At 48.9% G+C, this 16,789-nt stretch overlaps 1 protein-coding gene across 1 annotated transcript; it reads right to left on the bottom strand.

The window, feature by feature from the left end:
* Window positions 1-268: 268 nt before the first annotated feature.
* On the bottom strand, window positions 269-16,229 carry CUNH14orf93 (chromosome unknown C14orf93 homolog). The gene is made up of 6 exons (XM_052733249.1): window positions 15,627-16,229; window positions 11,158-11,475; window positions 3,837-3,898; window positions 3,542-3,645; window positions 1,623-1,735; window positions 269-1,345 (listed from the first exon to the last, which is right to left on the bottom strand). Exons 1-6 carry the CDS (start codon window positions 16,227-16,229, stop codon window positions 893-895), a joined length of 1,653 nt encoding a protein of 550 aa, XP_052589209.1. The 3' UTR covers window positions 269-892.
* Window positions 16,230-16,789: the final 560 nt, after the last annotated feature.

Here is a 16,789-nt window from a genome sequence, read left to right as displayed (position 1 = left end):
GCACTGGCTGTCCTGGAACTAGCTCTGTAGACCAGGCTGGCCTGGAACTCACAGAGATCCGCCTGCCTCTGCCTCCTGAGTGCTGGACTAGAGGTGTGCACCTCCGATGCTCAGCCTTGTTTTGGTTTTTTTGAGACAGGGTTTCACTCTGTAGCCCAGGCCAGCCAGGAACTCACTATGTAGCCCAGGCTGGTCTTGAACTGACAGCGGCCATCCAGTTTCAGCTTCCTAAATGCTGGCATTCTAAATATGAGTCACTATGCCCAGCAACATGAGAAATGGTTAAGCTTTAATTTCCTCACATGTAATATTGGAATAATAAATTTTTCTCATATAATCCAACAAATAATAACTATCATTAAAAAAATCCAAACAATAACTAGCATATCTAGACCCTAATTTCCAAATAGCGGTAAGCCCATAGTACCCTGCTCAGAAGAGAAAGCCCATGACTGAAACTTCCCACCAGGGGGCAGTATTACCCTGGACAGGTCTGTTCTGCTTCCAGGGCAGCACAAGACCCGCAGTGTTTCTCCTGAGCTGTGGGTACAACGAAGGGGGTTGGGGGTAGGGGGAATGGAAGGGGGGGGCAGATAAAGTCAGAGATAGGGACATGTATCAAGGCCTCATGTTTCTTTGACCCATCCCCCCTTTTCATCCCAGGCTCCTCCGAGGCACGGTTTATGCTTAGGAATAAGCATTTTCTGGCTTATCAATGGGGCAGGGCGGGGCGGGGGCGGCACTCCCCTGCCCTGCTATCCCACCAGAGTCTCCAGCTTCCACTTCAAGTAAACACTATGTTAAGAGAAGCAGATCTGCAGGAGGCGCCTCATTGTGCTGAGCCCCCCCGTTTCTGGGATGCGGAGAGTGGCAGGCGTCAGCGTGACCCTTGTTAGAGATTGTATTCATCCTTTTCCACCTTGATTTCGATGAATGAGTTCAAATCAGGGCAGGATGCCTTGTGAGGCTGGTCGAAGGACGGAGAGACGGGTCCTTTCTCGCTGCCGCCGCCGCCGCCGCCGCCGCCGCCGCCTCCTCCTTCCTCTTCTTGGAAATTGGGATTGTAAAGTTCGGGTGGAAGGAGCTGGGCTTCCACGGAAGGCAGTCTGTCTGAGGGAGGCCCGTACACACGGTTGGCTTTGGTGCCATGCTTTGAGTTCGCGTCCAGGTGGTAGCAGAGCTCGGTGAGGCGCTGGGACCGGAATCGGGGGGAGCGGGCCACCCACACACCCGGCTCGTTAAGACTGTCTTCCTCGTCTGACATCAGCTCTTCGGTCACACCCTTCCACAGCTGTTGGTCCTCGGGTCCGAAATGCCTCATGATACTGGATCGGTTGGCAAAGAGCTATGGTGAGACCCGGGACAGAGATTAGGAGGAGAAACAGACGGTGGGTTGTAGAAAGGGTTCATGTTGGGAGAAAGGGCGTGTAAAATCTGTGCCTAAATGTACCCAGTCCTCAAGTCGGATCTTTGAGTTAGCTCACCCTCCATCTGTCGTCTGTCTGTCTACCCTCCGGTGTCAACCGTATTCTCGGCTGCTGTACCTTTGGCATACCCCTCACACTATGGATCTAGGATCTAGGCTAGGGTTCCACGTCTTGAAAGGCAGGCTAGAGACCTACCCGGTATCGGCGACTTCGGAGTTTCTTCTCTTCTTTCTCCTTCAGGCCTTTGAAAGGGTTGAGAGAGTTGCGGTACTCTCGCCTCTTGGTAAGGAAGTAGGCCACACAGGCTCCTGGAGGACGGAGACAGCAAGAAGCGGGGCCTTCTAGAGCAGGGGTCCCCAGCCCCCGCACTGCTTACTGAGTGCAAGGTCGGATCACCGCTCCGCAGGCTGGGCGTTCAGTCCTCCTGGATTCAGTGCCCTCTGCCCACCTTCCTCTCCAAAACTAACTCCTCCCAAATACCCCTCGCTACAGAGAGGTAGATTCACCTGCTTCCGTGAATTCATCTCTAGCATCAAATCTACTCCTGCTGTTCCACCACTGGATCTCAGTGCTTTTTAACGGCTGCCATAGGACCTCAGCAACGGGTATACGTGACAGGGAGTAAGGAAAGTAGGAAACTTGCACCGCAGTGGTTTTTTTTATTGCCGAGATTTAATCTATTCTATGTGCATGGGTGTTTTGCCTGCGTGTGTGTCTGAGCACCACATCCATACAGTACCCTCAGAAGCCAGAAGAGAGCATCAGATCACCTGGAACTGGAGTTACAGACTGCTGGGAGCTGCCATGTGGGTGCTGGGAATTGAACCCAGGTCCTCTGGAAGAGCAGCCAGTACTCAACCACTGAGCCATCTCTCTGGCCCCAGGGCATATAATCAGGGACAGAGGGGCTGGCTTCTGTGTTGGCAAGATGGCTTATAGGGGAAAGGTGCTTGATACCAAGCCTGATGACCATCCCTGGAAGCAGGGAGTCAACTACCACAAGTTATCCTCTGAGCTCTACATGCATACTGTGGCAGATGATTATACACGGGCATTCATATGCACACACAATACACACACTAAATAAGTAAATGTATACATTTTGTTTTGTTTTTGTTTGTTTGTTTTTTCAAGATAAGATTTCTCTGTATAGCCCTGGCTGTCCTGGAACTCACTCTGTAGACCAGGCTGACCTCAAACTCACAGAGATCTGTCTGCCTCTGCCTCCTGAGTGCTGAGATTAAAGGCAGGCGCCACCACTGCCTGTCATTGTAATATGTTTTTTAAAGGACTGGGACTGGAGAGATGGCTCAGCAGTTAAGAGAACTGGCTGTCTTCCAGAGGACTGGATTTGGTTTCCCGGCATCCACACGACAGGTCACAGCCATTTGTACTTTCAGTTCCTGGGCATCCAATGCCTTCTGACCTCAGCAGGTTCATGCACACAAGTGATACACATGCACACACTTAGACGTACACACACATGCAACATAAAACAAATACATGTTTTAAAAAACAGCAACAAAGCCAGCATGGTGGCACATGCCTCTAATCCCAGCACTTGGGAGATAGATCTCTGTGAGTTCAATGCCAGCCTGGTCTACATAGACAGTTCCAGGACAGCCAGGTGGGACCCTTGTTTAATAATAATAACAACAACAATAATAGGCTAACTCCTGACCTCAGATTCGATCCCTATATTAAATATAATGTGTAAGGACACTCTGGTCCTTTTCACTTTTTCATTCCAAACTGAGTAGGGGAAGAAGGCAATTTGAAGCGATCTCAATTTGAAGCAATCTTTAATAATTCTAGGTGAGAACAATTACAAAAGGTTTTAAAATGCACAAACACTATTCTCATTCTCTCTTTCTCTCTCTCTCTCTCAAGCTCGCCTACAACTCTGTATATTGCCTAGCTTGGCCTTGAACTTGAAGTGATCCTCTTGCCTCAGTCTCCAGCCCTGGGGTCACAGGTATGAGGTTCCACCCCTAGCTGCCATGTGCTATTTTAACACCACTTGAATCATCCCCAGGCCTCCTCCCTCCCAGCCAAGAGCAGGGCAGTGGAGGGGCAAGCAGTGAGCAGGAGCAGAGGGAGGTCAGGTTCCTTACCTTTCAGCTCCTTATCAGTGTAGTTATGGGGACTGGTCATCAGTTCCTGCTTCAGCTTTTCCAAAAGGAACTTCACTACTGAAATATTCCAAGAGGACTTAATGCTGTCACAGAGGAGAAAATAATAATAATAATTATAAGGCAGACAACTTTGGAGGAGCCAGAGAAGCCAGACACACCTAGAACAAATCAGCGGTATAATAAACTCCCTGGACTGGTACAAGCCAGCATCCCCCTGCCCCACTTCCCTCTCAGGAAAGCACCCTGTAAGCTTTTTTTCTTCAAGAGACCATACCTTTCAGATCCATTGAATCTCTTGTCATTGGTGATGTGGTTATGCACATTGTGGACCAGTTTCTAGGAGGGAGAAAGAATCAGGTCAGGAATAGACAGGGAAACTTTCCTCTGGTCCCTAGGGTTAAAAAAAAAGTATCGCCCCAGTGTGTGGGTTCTTCTCTTTCCCAATCCTTTAATCTACTTCCTAGGCACCGTTTGCTTTTTGTTTTTGTTTTGTTTGTTTTTTGAGGCAGGATTTCTCTGTGTAACAGTCCTTGTTGTTCTGGAACTTGCTCTGTAGACCAGGCTAGCCTCGAACTCACAGAGATCTGCCTGCCTCTACCTTCTGAGTGCTGAGATTAAAGGCATGCACCACCACTGCCTGACTTCTAGGCACCTGTCTTGGTTAAGTTTTTATTGCTGTGAAGAGACACCATAACCATGGCAACTCTTATAAAGAAAACATTTCATTGGGGTGGCTCCCTTACAGTTTCAGAGGTTCAGTCCATTGTCATCACGGTGGGGAGCATGTCAGGGGTCATGGCAGACATGAGTTTGGCTATATCTTGATCAGAAGGCAACAGGAAGTCAACTGACTCTCAGGGTGGTATTCCGACCATAGGAAGCCTCAAAGCCTGCTCCCACGGGGGCACACTTTCTCTAACAAGGCCATCCCCACTCCAACAAATCCACCTCTAATAGTGCACTCCCTATGAGATTATGGGGGCCAAATACATTCAGACTACCACAGCACCATTTTTAAATATATCCTTTCTTAACCAAAGAGCTATCTAAGTGTTTATATTTTTTGCTTTTCTTTTTAACCAAAGTCTCATGTACCCCAAGATGACTGTAAATTTCCTATGTGGTCAAGCTGAACTCATGCTCCTATACCTTCCTTACCTGAATGCTGGGATTACAGGAATGTGCCACCATATCCAGCTATCTATATTTCTTTGAATATAAGTGTATTCTGAAATTATCTATTGAGGTTGAAGACCCACTAATCAGGTATATTGGCACATGCCTTGTTTGCTTGTTTTGTTTTTTGTTTTTTTTTTTTCAAGACAGGGTTTCTCTGTGTAGCTTTGCGCCTTTTCTAGAACTCGCTTTGGAGACCAGGCTGGCCTCAAATTCACAGAGATCCACCTGCCTCTGCCTTCCGAGTGCTGGGATTAAAGGCGTGCACGACCACCGCCCGGCTGGCACATGCCTTTAACCCCAGTATTCAGGAGACAGAGGCAGGCAGACCTCTGAGTTCAAAGCCAGCCTGGTTCTTAGAGGCAGTTTCAGGACAGCCTGGAAAGAAAATGAAAAATTATCGCAAGTCTGAGAGGTACACACGTGAAACTTGAAAAACACAAATCTAAAACAACAGAACTGGAAACTGGAAGGTGCTCTGGAGAGAGTCAGCACTTCCTTTCACGGCATCAAGCAGCTGTCAGTTTTGTTTATACACATCGATTTCCTTTAAAAAATTCGCGCCGGGCGGTGGTGGCGCACGCCTTTAATCCCAGCACTCGGGAGGCAGAGCCAGGCGGATCTCTGTGAGTTCGAGGCCAGCCTGGTCTCCAAAGCGAGTTCCAGGAAAGGCGCAAAGCTACACAGAGAAACCCTGTCTCGAAAAACCAAAAAAAAAAAAAAAAAAAAAAAAAAAAATTCGCCAGGCGGTGGTGGCACGCGCCTTTAATCCCAGCACTCGGGAGGCAGAGCCAGGCGGATCTCTGTGAGTTCAAGGCCAGCCTGGGCTACCAAGTGAGTTCCAGGAAAGGCACAAAGCTACACAGAGAAACCCTGTCTCGAAAAACCAAAAAAAAAAAAAAAAAAAAAAAATTGGGGCTGGAGAGATGGCTCAGAGGTTAAGAGCACTAGCTGCTCTTCCAGAGGTCCCGAGTTCAATTCCCAGCACCCACATGGTGGCTCACAACCATCTGTAATGAGATCTTGTGCCCTCTTCTGGTGTGCAGACATAATGCAGGCAAAATACTGTATACATAATAAATAAATAAATCTTTAAAAAAAATTGACGAATTTACTTAATTGTATGTGTTTGTGTGTGTGCCTGAGTACATGTATGTGCATCACATGTATACAGGAGTCCACAGAGGTCAGAGAGACAACAGACCTCCTGGAACTGGTGTTGTAGATAGATGTGAGCCATGTGGGGGTTGGGAGTCCAACCCATACCCTCTAACCTTGATCCATCCTGCAGCCATCACTGCTGTTTATTCCACTGAACATTTTTTTTTTTTTTGGCAGGGGTGAAGGGTGGGAAGGGGGGCAGGGTCTCACTATGTAGTCCCGGTTGGCCTGGAATGCTCTACGTAGACTAGACTAGCCCAAACTCAGACATCCACTTGCCTCTGCCTTCCTAGCACTACCACAATGAGTCCTACTGAACATTTTCGTTTTGCTTTTTTGAGACATGATCTATCTACATAGCCCTGGCTGTCCTGGAACTCACTCTGTATGGCCTTGAACTCACAGAGACCTGCCTGCCTCTGCCTCCTGAGTGCTGGGATTAAAGACTTGCACCATGCCTGGCCCCCAAATGAACATTTCTAATTAAAGAGTTTTATTGGAGGCTGGAGAGATGGCTCAGTGGTTAAGAAAACTGGCTGCTCATCCAGAGGACCTGGGTTAGATTCCCAGCACCCACATGGCAGCTCACAAGCATCTGAAACTCCAGTTCAAGAAGTTATGAGGCCCTTCCTGTCCTCCATGGCATGTACAGACATATGCAGGCAAAACACCCATACACATAAAAATAGATAAATACATTTTTAAAAGTTAGTTTTATTGGACCCAGCATGGTGGTGTATGCCTTTAATCTCAGCACACAAGAGGGAGAAGCAGGCAGATCTCTGTGAGTTTGAGGCCAACCTTGTTTTCAGAGTTCCAGGACAGCTGGGACTACATAGTGAGAGACTGTCTCAGAAGCAAAGTTTTATTTTCAGAACTCCGATCCGGTTTTGCTTGTAAAGCCACACGAGGTATTTGAAGATGACTTTCAAGAACTTCCCTTGTCTTCTTGCCTGCACTGAACAGCCTCAGTCCTGGTGATCAGGAGTGGGCTCTGGGATAGCCTGTCTTACCTGCAAGGGAGCACCACAGCTGAGTCTACGTCATCAGCTGGGTCCTAGCCAGAGAGAGCGTTAATTCCCAAAGTGAGGCTCTGTGCCTGGGAATAAATCTGAAGACCGCATTACCTTCCTTAGTCACCCCACATCACTCACAAAGTCATAGGGTTCATGCTGCAACTGACACTTTGAGCATTGTTATTTACTTATTTTGGTTTTTCCACACAGGAAAAACCTGGCTGTTCTGGAACTCACTCATAGACCAGGCTGGCCCTGAACCTGAACTTGAACTTGAGATCCAAGTGGTTCTGCCTCCCAAGTGCTAGGACTAAAGGTGTGAGCCACCGGTGACACTTTAAGGTATTTTTTTGGTTTTAAGGTTTGTTTATTTATTTATTATGTATACAGTGTTCTGCCAGAAGAGGGCACCAGATCTCATTATAGATGGTTTGTGAGTCACCATGTGGTTGCTGGGAATTGAACTCAGGACCTCTATGAGGAGCAGCCAGTGCTCTTAAACTTTGAGCCATCTCTCCATCCTGACACTTTGAGTTTTAATGAAGGGTTTTAGATTTACTAATGTTATATCTAGCTTCGCTTTTTCTGATTATATTTTCATCCCAAGCCCCTGCAGTCAGTGGAGATTACCAAAACCGATAACCAGTCCCTATTCAGAAATCCCCAGCCTATCCCCCATCTCTATAGCTGAGTGACTATACAAAATAGGAAAGTACTATCAGCTTTTAGCAGTCCTAGCCTCCACTCTATGAAGAGGAACGGTGCTATATTAGCCCCAAGTTCCACACAGTTTTGTTTGACTACTTAGAAGTCAGGCATGGTGGCTCAGGACTGTAATCTCAGCATTTGGGAGGCTGGTGCTGATGGAGCTCCACAAATCTGAGGCCAGTCTGAACTACAGAGTGAGCTCCAGGCCAGCCTGGATCACAGAGAGAGACCTTGTGTCAATAAAAATACAAAAGGGTGGGAGCTAGAAAGATGGTCCATCGGATAATAACACTTGTTGCCCTTCCAAGGGATTCAGATTCAGTTCCCAGCACCCACATGGTGGCTCATAACCATCTAACTCCAGTCCCAGGGGATCTAATGCCCTCTTGTGATTTCCATGGACACTGTGTGACACTGTGTGCATGTGATTCACAGACATACATGTAGGCAAAACACCCACACATATCCACATGCATCAAATAAAGTCTAGACTAATAATAAGATAAAACATTAAAAAAAAAAACATAAAACAAAAACAAAACAAAACCAGAGGCCAGCAAGGTAGCTGAGTGGGTAAAAGTATTTGCCACACAGCCCCAAAACCTGATTTTGATTCCTGGAACCCGTGTAAAAATAGAAAGAATTGACCCCACAGAGATACCCTCTGACATCCACATATTCACTGTGACGTATGTGTGCCCTCATCATATACAACATACTGCAACTCTCTCTTTCTCTCTCTCTAATGGGAATGTAAACAGGAAGGTAGCTAGTTCACAGGTGCTTGCCTAACATGTATGAGGTCCTGGGTTCCATCCTTAGCACTCTGAGACCAGGCATGACGGCACATGCTGTGATACCAACACTTGGGAGGAAGAGGCAGGACTTCCAGTTCAAGGTCAGCTTCAACCACACAGGAGGTCTGGAGCCAGCCTGGACTGCATGAAACAGTACCTCTAAAAAAAGGAGCCTGGAGAGAGTTGAAAACACTGGTTGATGTTGCAGAGGACCAGGATTCAGTTCCCAGCACCCACATGGAAGCATACAAAGTGTCCTTAAGTCCAGTCCTGGGAATCCAGAGCCCTCTTTTGGTTTCGGTGGGCACCAGGTTTACACATGGCGCACATGAACATATGAAGGCAAAATACTTATACACATAAAAATAAGAAATAAATCTTTAAAAAAAACTAGAAACTAAAGTCCAGATGTAAGCAATCACAAAGGAATAAGTGAATGATTTCATAAAAAGTGTGACTTCTCACAAAAAAGAAAAGGAGTTACCTATCTTCCAAGATAAGTAGTTTGGAAGAGATCAGGTGATAAAAAAATCAAACCAGGCTTGAAGTGCAAAGGGAAAGTCCTCTAGACAGTAGGTGTTAAGACTGTAAAGGCTGCTGGCTCATCTACCTCCTGAGAGAGCTAAAAATAAACATTCTTCCCCAAGGGTGGCTGGCAGCCACACCTTTCCAAAGAGTTAAGCACACTGGTCTGGTCCTTCTGGTCCACAGGCATCCCAGCAGATCAGAGAGAGGGAGCTCTTGGACTCCTTCTAGAGTTCAAGATTAGCCCTCTAAGGCCCTAAAGCCATTCCTCCCTTGCAAGCCAATATGCTCAATAATTTGTTTTCCTTTATTTTTCTGAAATAGTCTTTCTTACTATGGTGCCAGGCCTGGCCTCAAACTTACCTTATAGCCTAGGCTGGTTTCAAACTCAATATTCTCCTGCTTTGGCTTCCCAACTCTGAGATTACAGGTAGTCTCCAAGTATGTCTTTTTTACTGAGTACCTTCCTTTCTCTTCACTACTACTTAAAATCTAAACTAAAGGGCTTGCTGCTCTTTCAGAGGACTCAAGTTCAGTTCCCAGCACTCATAGCAGGTGACTCACGACTGCCTCCAACTGTGGCTCTTTGGTCTCTGAGGATACCTAAACACATGTGGGACACACACATACACACGTACAAATGCACTCATGCACGCACGCACACACGCACTCACACATGCACATAAAGAAAATAAAAATAAAAATTTATTTTTTAATGCATTAAGAAGTGCTGGAGATAAGCCTCAGTGGTTATGACACCTTGCTGCTCTTCCACGGGACCCAAGTTCAGTTCCTACACTCACACTGGGATACTCACAACTGCATGTAACTCTGGCTCCCGGGAATATAATACCACCTGGCCTCTGAAGAATCCTGCACACAAGTAGTATACACACACATACATACAAATACAATTAGAAAACATTAACAATCTATATTAAGATCCAGTTTCAAGGCCAGCCTGGTCTAGTTCTAGGACAGCTAAGGCTACACAAAGAAACCCTGTGTCGAAAAATAAATAAACAAAATCCAGCAGTGGTGGTGCATGCCTTTAATCCTAGCACTCAGGAGGCAAAGACAGGCATATCTCTATGAGTCTGAGGCCACTCTGGTCTACACAGCAAGTTATAGGTCAACTAGGGTTAATATAATGAGCCCCTACTTCTCATTAATTAACATTTAATAAATTCCAACTGCTTCTAAATAAATAAGTAAATAAATTCAGAGTACGCTGGATATAATGATATATATGTTTAAAATTCCAGCCAGCACTTGTGAGGTAAAAGCAGGAGGAGTTCAAGGTCAGCCTCAACTCTGCAGTGACTTTGAGGCCACTTTGAGTTTCATGAGACCCTGTTTCGAACAAAACAAAACAAAGCCCCCCAAAGCCCACAAAGCTCTTGAGCTCACAGTTGATCCAAGAGACTATGCTCCTCCAGAAGAAAATCTCTTAACATCTGCGCTGTTGACATGTTGAGCTGGAATGTATACTGTGGGCCACTCAGTAGCCTCCCTGGCTTCTACCTGTTGGATATAAGCATTCTCCCTCTACCTACTCACCAGCGATAACGGTCTGAAAAGTCACTAGTCATTACACATGTCCCTGGAGGGCAGTTACTCCGGGCTGAGAACCATGGCTCCACAAGTTCCTCAGGTTCCATTGGCTGCCGCACCACCGGGGACTCTCATCTCAGCAGAGTGACCCTGGGGCTCTCATCCTCTCCAATAAAACATTAGGCAGTCTTCCTAGCCAGTCCCTTTCTGCCTGCCAAGAGCTCTCAGAATGAGGAGATTCTCCAGAGCTCTGGGATTGGGCAGACTGCATCAGGCTCAGCACCTCTGTGGGGCTTGGCACTTTTTCAGGACAACAGCTTTCCCACACAAGAGGTCCCTTGTTACTTACCCAGCACATTGGCTAAAACAGGACCCTTCGGTGGTCAGTCTATTCGATCCTTAAAGATCTTCCCATCAGAATTATGAGAACACTGAGAGATAGAATTCTCCTCTCTTTAAAGGGAAGGTGCCATTCTATCTAGATAAGCCTAAAAGATGAGGTGATGGAAAAGACTCTGCCCATAGTTATGGAATAATGTCTCCCCTGATCCTTCCCATTCCAGTAGGGATTCAGGACACTATCCATTCTACTGGGAGGCTTAAAATCAACCCACTCTTTCAAACTGAAGAAGAAATGATTAACACCGAGCTCACTTACGGAGAGCACCAGATCTCGCTTGCGCCTGGAGTTTTTCTGCCCGGTTGCTCGGATTCTGCATGGGGAGCCAATAAATCCCATGGAACGGCTCAACTCCCCGTTGCCACCAGGGCCCGACTCTTCCAAGGCACTGTCCAGTGCCGCCGAACCAAGCATGTCCTCAGGGTGGGCTGCTGGTAGCTTGGTGCCATTTTCTGGTCCTGTTTCTGAGGATGCCCTCTGGATAGCCAGCTGTGTGGCTGGTGAAAGCTGTTTGGCATAGGCAGGGACCAGCACCCGTTGGATTGTGCCCTCAGAGGCCACATAATCATCCGCCACCTAAGAACACAAGAAGAGTCTTTTACCAGCAGGCAGAGGAGGGCTGGCTTACCCACGAGTCTTGGCCAAGGATATTGAACAAGGTAGAAGAGGCCAGGTCAGCAGCCTTTCATGGCAATGACTTACTTCTCTGGGCGTCTATGAGAACATCAGGCAAACTGGCAACTTTTTCTCTCCCCCACCCCATGTGCATGGGTGTTTTGCCTGCATGTAAATCTATGTACCACATGCATCCAGTGCCTGTGGAGGCCAGAAGAGGGTGTTGGATTTCCTGGAACTGGAGTTACAGATGGCTGTGAGTCGCCATGAGGGTGCTAAGGAATCGAACCTGGGTTCTCTGGAAGAGCAGCCAGTGTTCTTAGCTACTGAACCATCTCTCCAGCCCCGGGGCAGGTTCTTCTTATGTAAACAGGACCTGTAATGTTGGGTTGTTAATCCCAAAACGTCTTACATGAACAAGGCATGCTTTGACGGTCTATGTGAACAGTTACTTATGGCATACTCTTGAGTATAAGAAATGTATCTCAGCCGGGCGGTGGTGGCGCACGCCTTTAATCCCAGCACTCGGGAGGCAGAGCCAGGCGGATGTGAGTTCGAGGCCAGCCTGGTCTCCAAAGCGAGTTCCAGGAAAGGCGCAAAGCTACACAGAGAAACCCTGTCTCGAAAAACCAAAAAAAAAAAAAAGAAATGTATCTCAGGGGCGGTGGTGGCGCACGCCTTTAATCCCAGCACTCGGGAGGCAGAGACAGGCGGATCTCTGAGTGCAGGGCTAGCCTGGTCTATAGAACAGTTCCAGGAGAGCCAGGGCTAGCTACACAGAGAAACCCTGTCTCAGAAAACAAAATAACAAACAACACAAGAAATGTATCTAGCTAAGAGCTCTGTCTGAAAGGCACCAGGAGAGAAAGTGGGAACAAGAAGGGGAAATGGAGCAGGACAGAAACAAGAAAACTGAACAGTACCAACAACAAAAAAGGGACATGAGAGAAAAGGGGAGAGCGAAGCAGAGAAATGCAAAGTCAAGACCCCTCGAGAGGATGTCCCAAACACAACAGACTCCTCACCTACCCTCTAGTCCCTTGGAGGGGCCAGTCTGGGCCAAGCCACATCCCACAGTCTCAGCCTGAGCATCCAGCTGACTGCCGGTGCAGTCAAGGACACACAGGGCGAGGGAGAGGGAGCGGAGCAGACAGCCGAGGGAAGAGAGTGGGGATTTTTACAGCCAAGAAAACAAAACAGTGAAAGTGGGGGGAGCCACACACATACAGAAAGATGCGGAGGAGGCAGCTGAGATTTACAGGCCTGGGAGCTGCTTCCTTCCCGTGCTGTGACATCTAAAAGCTAATTCCATCCTGTCAGCTTGGAAGCCTTCCCTGCCTAAAGAACCCCCAGTGGAGAGCACCACCTGGCCTGGGGGTCCTCCTGTTTCCTGTCTCTCAGGCCCAAGCCGGGCAGAGAGAGTGGAAACAGTGGCCACGACTACAGAGCTAAGCCTTTAGGAGAGCAGCAGCGCATTGCTATGAGAGGCTGGCGTCTAGGGGAGAGGTCGAGATGCTCATTCCTCGTATCCAGCAGATGGGCTGGGAGTTCCCGCCCTCTCATTCACCCTGTGTTTGGATCTTTACTCTTTACTGGGTACTGTTACCGCGTTGGGGGCGAAAGGGAGGAGAGCGGGCAGACCGAGGGTCGGGGAGAGCGGAAGACTCCCCTCCGGCTGTTGAGTGTGGAGCATCTGTTACTCCCTGTCTCTGCCATCCTCCTGTTCTCTTCCTTGAGGGCCTCTCTGCTGTTCTTCTTCTATTTAGCCAGGCTGTTCTTCTTCATAAGGCCCTGGACCACTGAAAAACTGAAATAGCACTGTGTATCTCTGTGTCTTTTTCTGCCCAGAATATGCTCTCTGCCCCCACCTTCTCAGAAGACGTATTTTTATTATTTTTAATTATGTGTATGTGTGTATGTCTGTGTGTGAATGTGAACATGTAAGTGCAGGTCCCAGGAGGCCAGAGGCATCGGATCCCCTTGGATCTGGCTGTTGTGAGGCACCTGACAAGGATGCTGGGAACTGAACTCAGGTCCTTTGGAAGAGAGGTATGCACTCTTTTTTACTCCTTTTTTTTTGGGGGGGGGGGCTTTTTTGAGACAAGGTTTCTCTGCGTAGCTATGGAGCCTGTCCTCGAACTCACTTTGTAGACCAGGCTGGCCTTGAACTCATGGAGATCCGCCTGCTTCCACCTTCCAAGTGCTGGTCTGAAAGGCATGCGCCACCACCGCCCGGCTTCAGTATGCTCTCTTAACCACTGAGCCATCTCTGCAGTCTCTCCTCAGCTAATTCTTGATTTGTTTTTCTTTTTGGGGGACAGGATCTCTATATTTAGTTCAGGCAGGCCTGGAACTCACTATGAAGCCCAGGCTGGCCACAAATCATGGCGAGTCTCTCGTCACTGTCACATCTTTGATGTTCCTAATGTTCCTATTCAGACAGGGTCTCATGGTCCTGGTTGACCGGGAACTCACCACGTACACCCTGATGGCCCTCAGCTCACAGAGATTCACCTGCCTCTGCCTCCTGGGTGCTGGTATTAAAAGCAAGCAATTCTGCTCGTGGGGGGCCCAAGTCCTTCTGATCGAGGCCCAAAAGAAAAGAAAAAGAAAAAAAAAAGCAAGCAATTAGGTGGTGGTGGCATACGTCTTTAATCCCAGCACTCGGGAGGCAAAGGTGGTTGTTCCAGGCCAGCCTGGTCTACAGAATTCCAGGACAGCCAGGGCTACACAGAGAAATCCTGTCTTGAAAAACCAAAAAAAAAAAAAAAGGGGGGGGGGTTAAAGGGGGCTAGAGAAATGGGTTAGAGGTTAAGAGAACGTACTGTTCTTCCAGAGGACCCGAGTTTGCTTCTCAACACCCACGCCGAGGGGCTAGTAATAGTCTGTAACTCTACTCCAGGAGATGACTCCCTCTTCTGGCCTCCCCCTGCACCTGCACTCAAGTGCACATGTGCCCCCCCCATTCATACATAATTAAAAATTAAAAAAATAAATCTTGAAAAGCAATTAAAGGTATGTGCCATCATGCCCAGTATTCTGCCTACCTTTCATCTGATCTTTCCCTAGTTAAATTCTCTTGAAACCCAGTATGGTGGTTTACACCTGTAACGCCAGCAAATTGGAGAAAAGCCAGGGACTACAGAGTGAGTTCTAGGCCAGCTTGGGCTAGAGAGTGAGATCCTGTCAATCATCATCACTTTTTTTTTTTTTTTTTTTTTTTTTTTTTTTGAGACAGGGTTTCTCTGTGTAGCCCTGGCTGTCCTGGGACTCACTTTATAGTCCAGGCTGGCCTTGAACTCACAGAGTGCTGGGATTAAAGGCATCTGCCACCATGCCACCACTGCCAGGCTCAGATTTACCTTTTTCTTTTATTTTTAAATTGTATTTATTTATATATGTATTTTTAGGTACGAGTGCATATTTTTTAGGTGCAAGTGCTCTGCCTGCATGTATGCCTGCAGGCCAGAAGAGGGCATCGGATCCTATTACAGATGGTTGTGAGCCATCACGTGGTTGCCGAGAATTGAACTCAGGACCTTTGGAAGAGCAGCCAGTGCTCTTAACTGCTGAGCCATCTCTCTTTTATGCTCCTTCCTCACTCTTTCCTCCTTCTTCAAACCCCTTCTTTCCACTCCGTTTTTCCCCTTCACCTGCCTTCTAGTGTCCTTATCCTTCCACTCCCCTGCCGCCACCTTTCCCCCTCTTCCCCTCCACACTTCCCTCTCTGCATCGAAGCCCTTCTTGGCAAGCTGAAGGCCGTGATAAAATATGAATGAGCCGTCTGTGCATGGCAGGCATTCTCGCCAGGAAAGGCAGAGCCAGTGGAGCAGCCGAGACAGCTGTGGAAAAGATGGCATGGTGGAGCTGTTGAGAAGGTGGGAGGCACCACGTCACCGCGTGTACCAAAAACGACCTCCTGCCAAAAAAACGGGTCCGGGGTGGAAACAGGAGTGCTGGTTATCCCTGAAAGTGGAGGAAACTTGGTGGGTGCTCTTCTGTTTTATCACAGGCACGAGCAAAAGAATGGTTTAAAGAGTGGAAGAGAGGAAGGCATATGATTCAGCATCCCGAGCAGCGTGGGCATATCAGTCACCCCGGGAGTTACTTACGGGGTTGAGCAGAGGGGCTCCCTCCACCGCAGCCAGAGCACATCCTGGGAGCCGCAGATCTCTCTGGGGGGCTGCGAAGAAGCCCAAGGGCCCCTGCCCCACGGTGGAGGCGGCCCCCAGCTGCCGCAGCTCCTCGATCACCACCTGCACGCCACTGCCCACGCTGTCACACTCCTCCTCCACGGCAGAGAGTGTCTTGCAGGCTTCTCCCGGACTCCCCTTGAGCAGGCCAGGCTCTTCGGGCGGGGGGCTGCGGGCCCGGCTCTCCCCATCTTCATCAGCGGTGCACACTTTCCCCTGCCGTAGCGCACCCACTTCTTCCTGGAGCTGTTTTAACAACTCGTTGTTGGCCCGAGCAAGACCCAGGGCTGCCTCAGCTAGACCCACTGCCTTGTCCACCCGCTGGTAGATGATATGCAGGAGCTGTTCAGAGTTCTGAACTGCCAGGCCGTGCCCTGTCACTGTGATAGGGGTGCCGGCAGGAGGATTCCCACCCTGAGAACCCGAGCTGCCCTGGCTAGTCTCACTCTTACAGGCACAGCAGCAGCATCTGGCCTCACTGCCACTGGGAGGGGAGAAGAGAATGGTGGCACTGAAGGACATAGCTGATGGATGCAGAGGACCGGGTGCACACTGCCGGACGGCTTCACGAGTGTTCCAGAGGACCGGGCGCACACTGCCGGACGGCGTCACAAGTGTTCCAGAGAACCGGGCGCACACTGCCGGACGGCGTCACAAGTGTTCCAGACAACCGGGCGCACACTGCCGGACGGCTCCACAAGTGTTCCAGACAACCGGGTGCACACTGCCGGACGGCGTCACGAGTGTTCCAGACAACCGGGCGCACACTGCCGGACGGCTTCACGAGTGTTCCAGAGGACCAGGTGCACACTGCCGGACGGCTTCACGAGTGTTCCAGAGGACCAGGTGCACACTGCCGGACGGCTTCACGAGTGTTCCAGACAACCGGGTGCACACTGCCGAACGGCTTCACGAGTGTTCCAGAGGACCAGGTGCACACTGCCGGACGGCTTCACGAGTGTTCCAGAGGACCAGGTGCACACTGCCGGACGGCTTCACGAGTGTTCCAGACAACCGGGTGCACACTGCCGGACGGCTTCACGAGTGTTCCAGAGGACCGAGTGCACATTCACAAGTGTTCC

The sequence above is a fragment of the Peromyscus californicus genome, unplaced genomic scaffold (assembly GCF_007827085.1).
Source record: "Peromyscus californicus insignis strain IS unplaced genomic scaffold, ASM782708v3 Scaffold_12__1_contigs__length_115047231, whole genome shotgun sequence".
Taxonomy (NCBI): Eukaryota; Metazoa; Chordata; class Mammalia; order Rodentia; family Cricetidae; genus Peromyscus; species Peromyscus californicus.
Note: the sequence above shows the minus strand (reverse complement) of the source record. Positions and strands in the feature narration are given on the sequence as shown.

Coding starts and splice junctions, on each gene's coding strand:
- CUNH14orf93 (XM_052733249.1), bottom strand. CDS start 16,229: ATGTCCTTCAGTGCCACCATTCTCTTCTCCCCTCCCAGTGGCAGTGAG. Junction 3,899..11,157: donor AGCGAGATCTGGTGCTCTCC/GTAAGTGAGCTC, acceptor TCTCCCTCCTAG/AAACTGGTCCACAATGTGCA. Junction 1,736..3,541: donor CACTGATAAGGAGCTGAAAG/GTAAGGAACCTG, acceptor TCCGTCCTCCAG/GAGCCTGTGTGGCCTACTTC.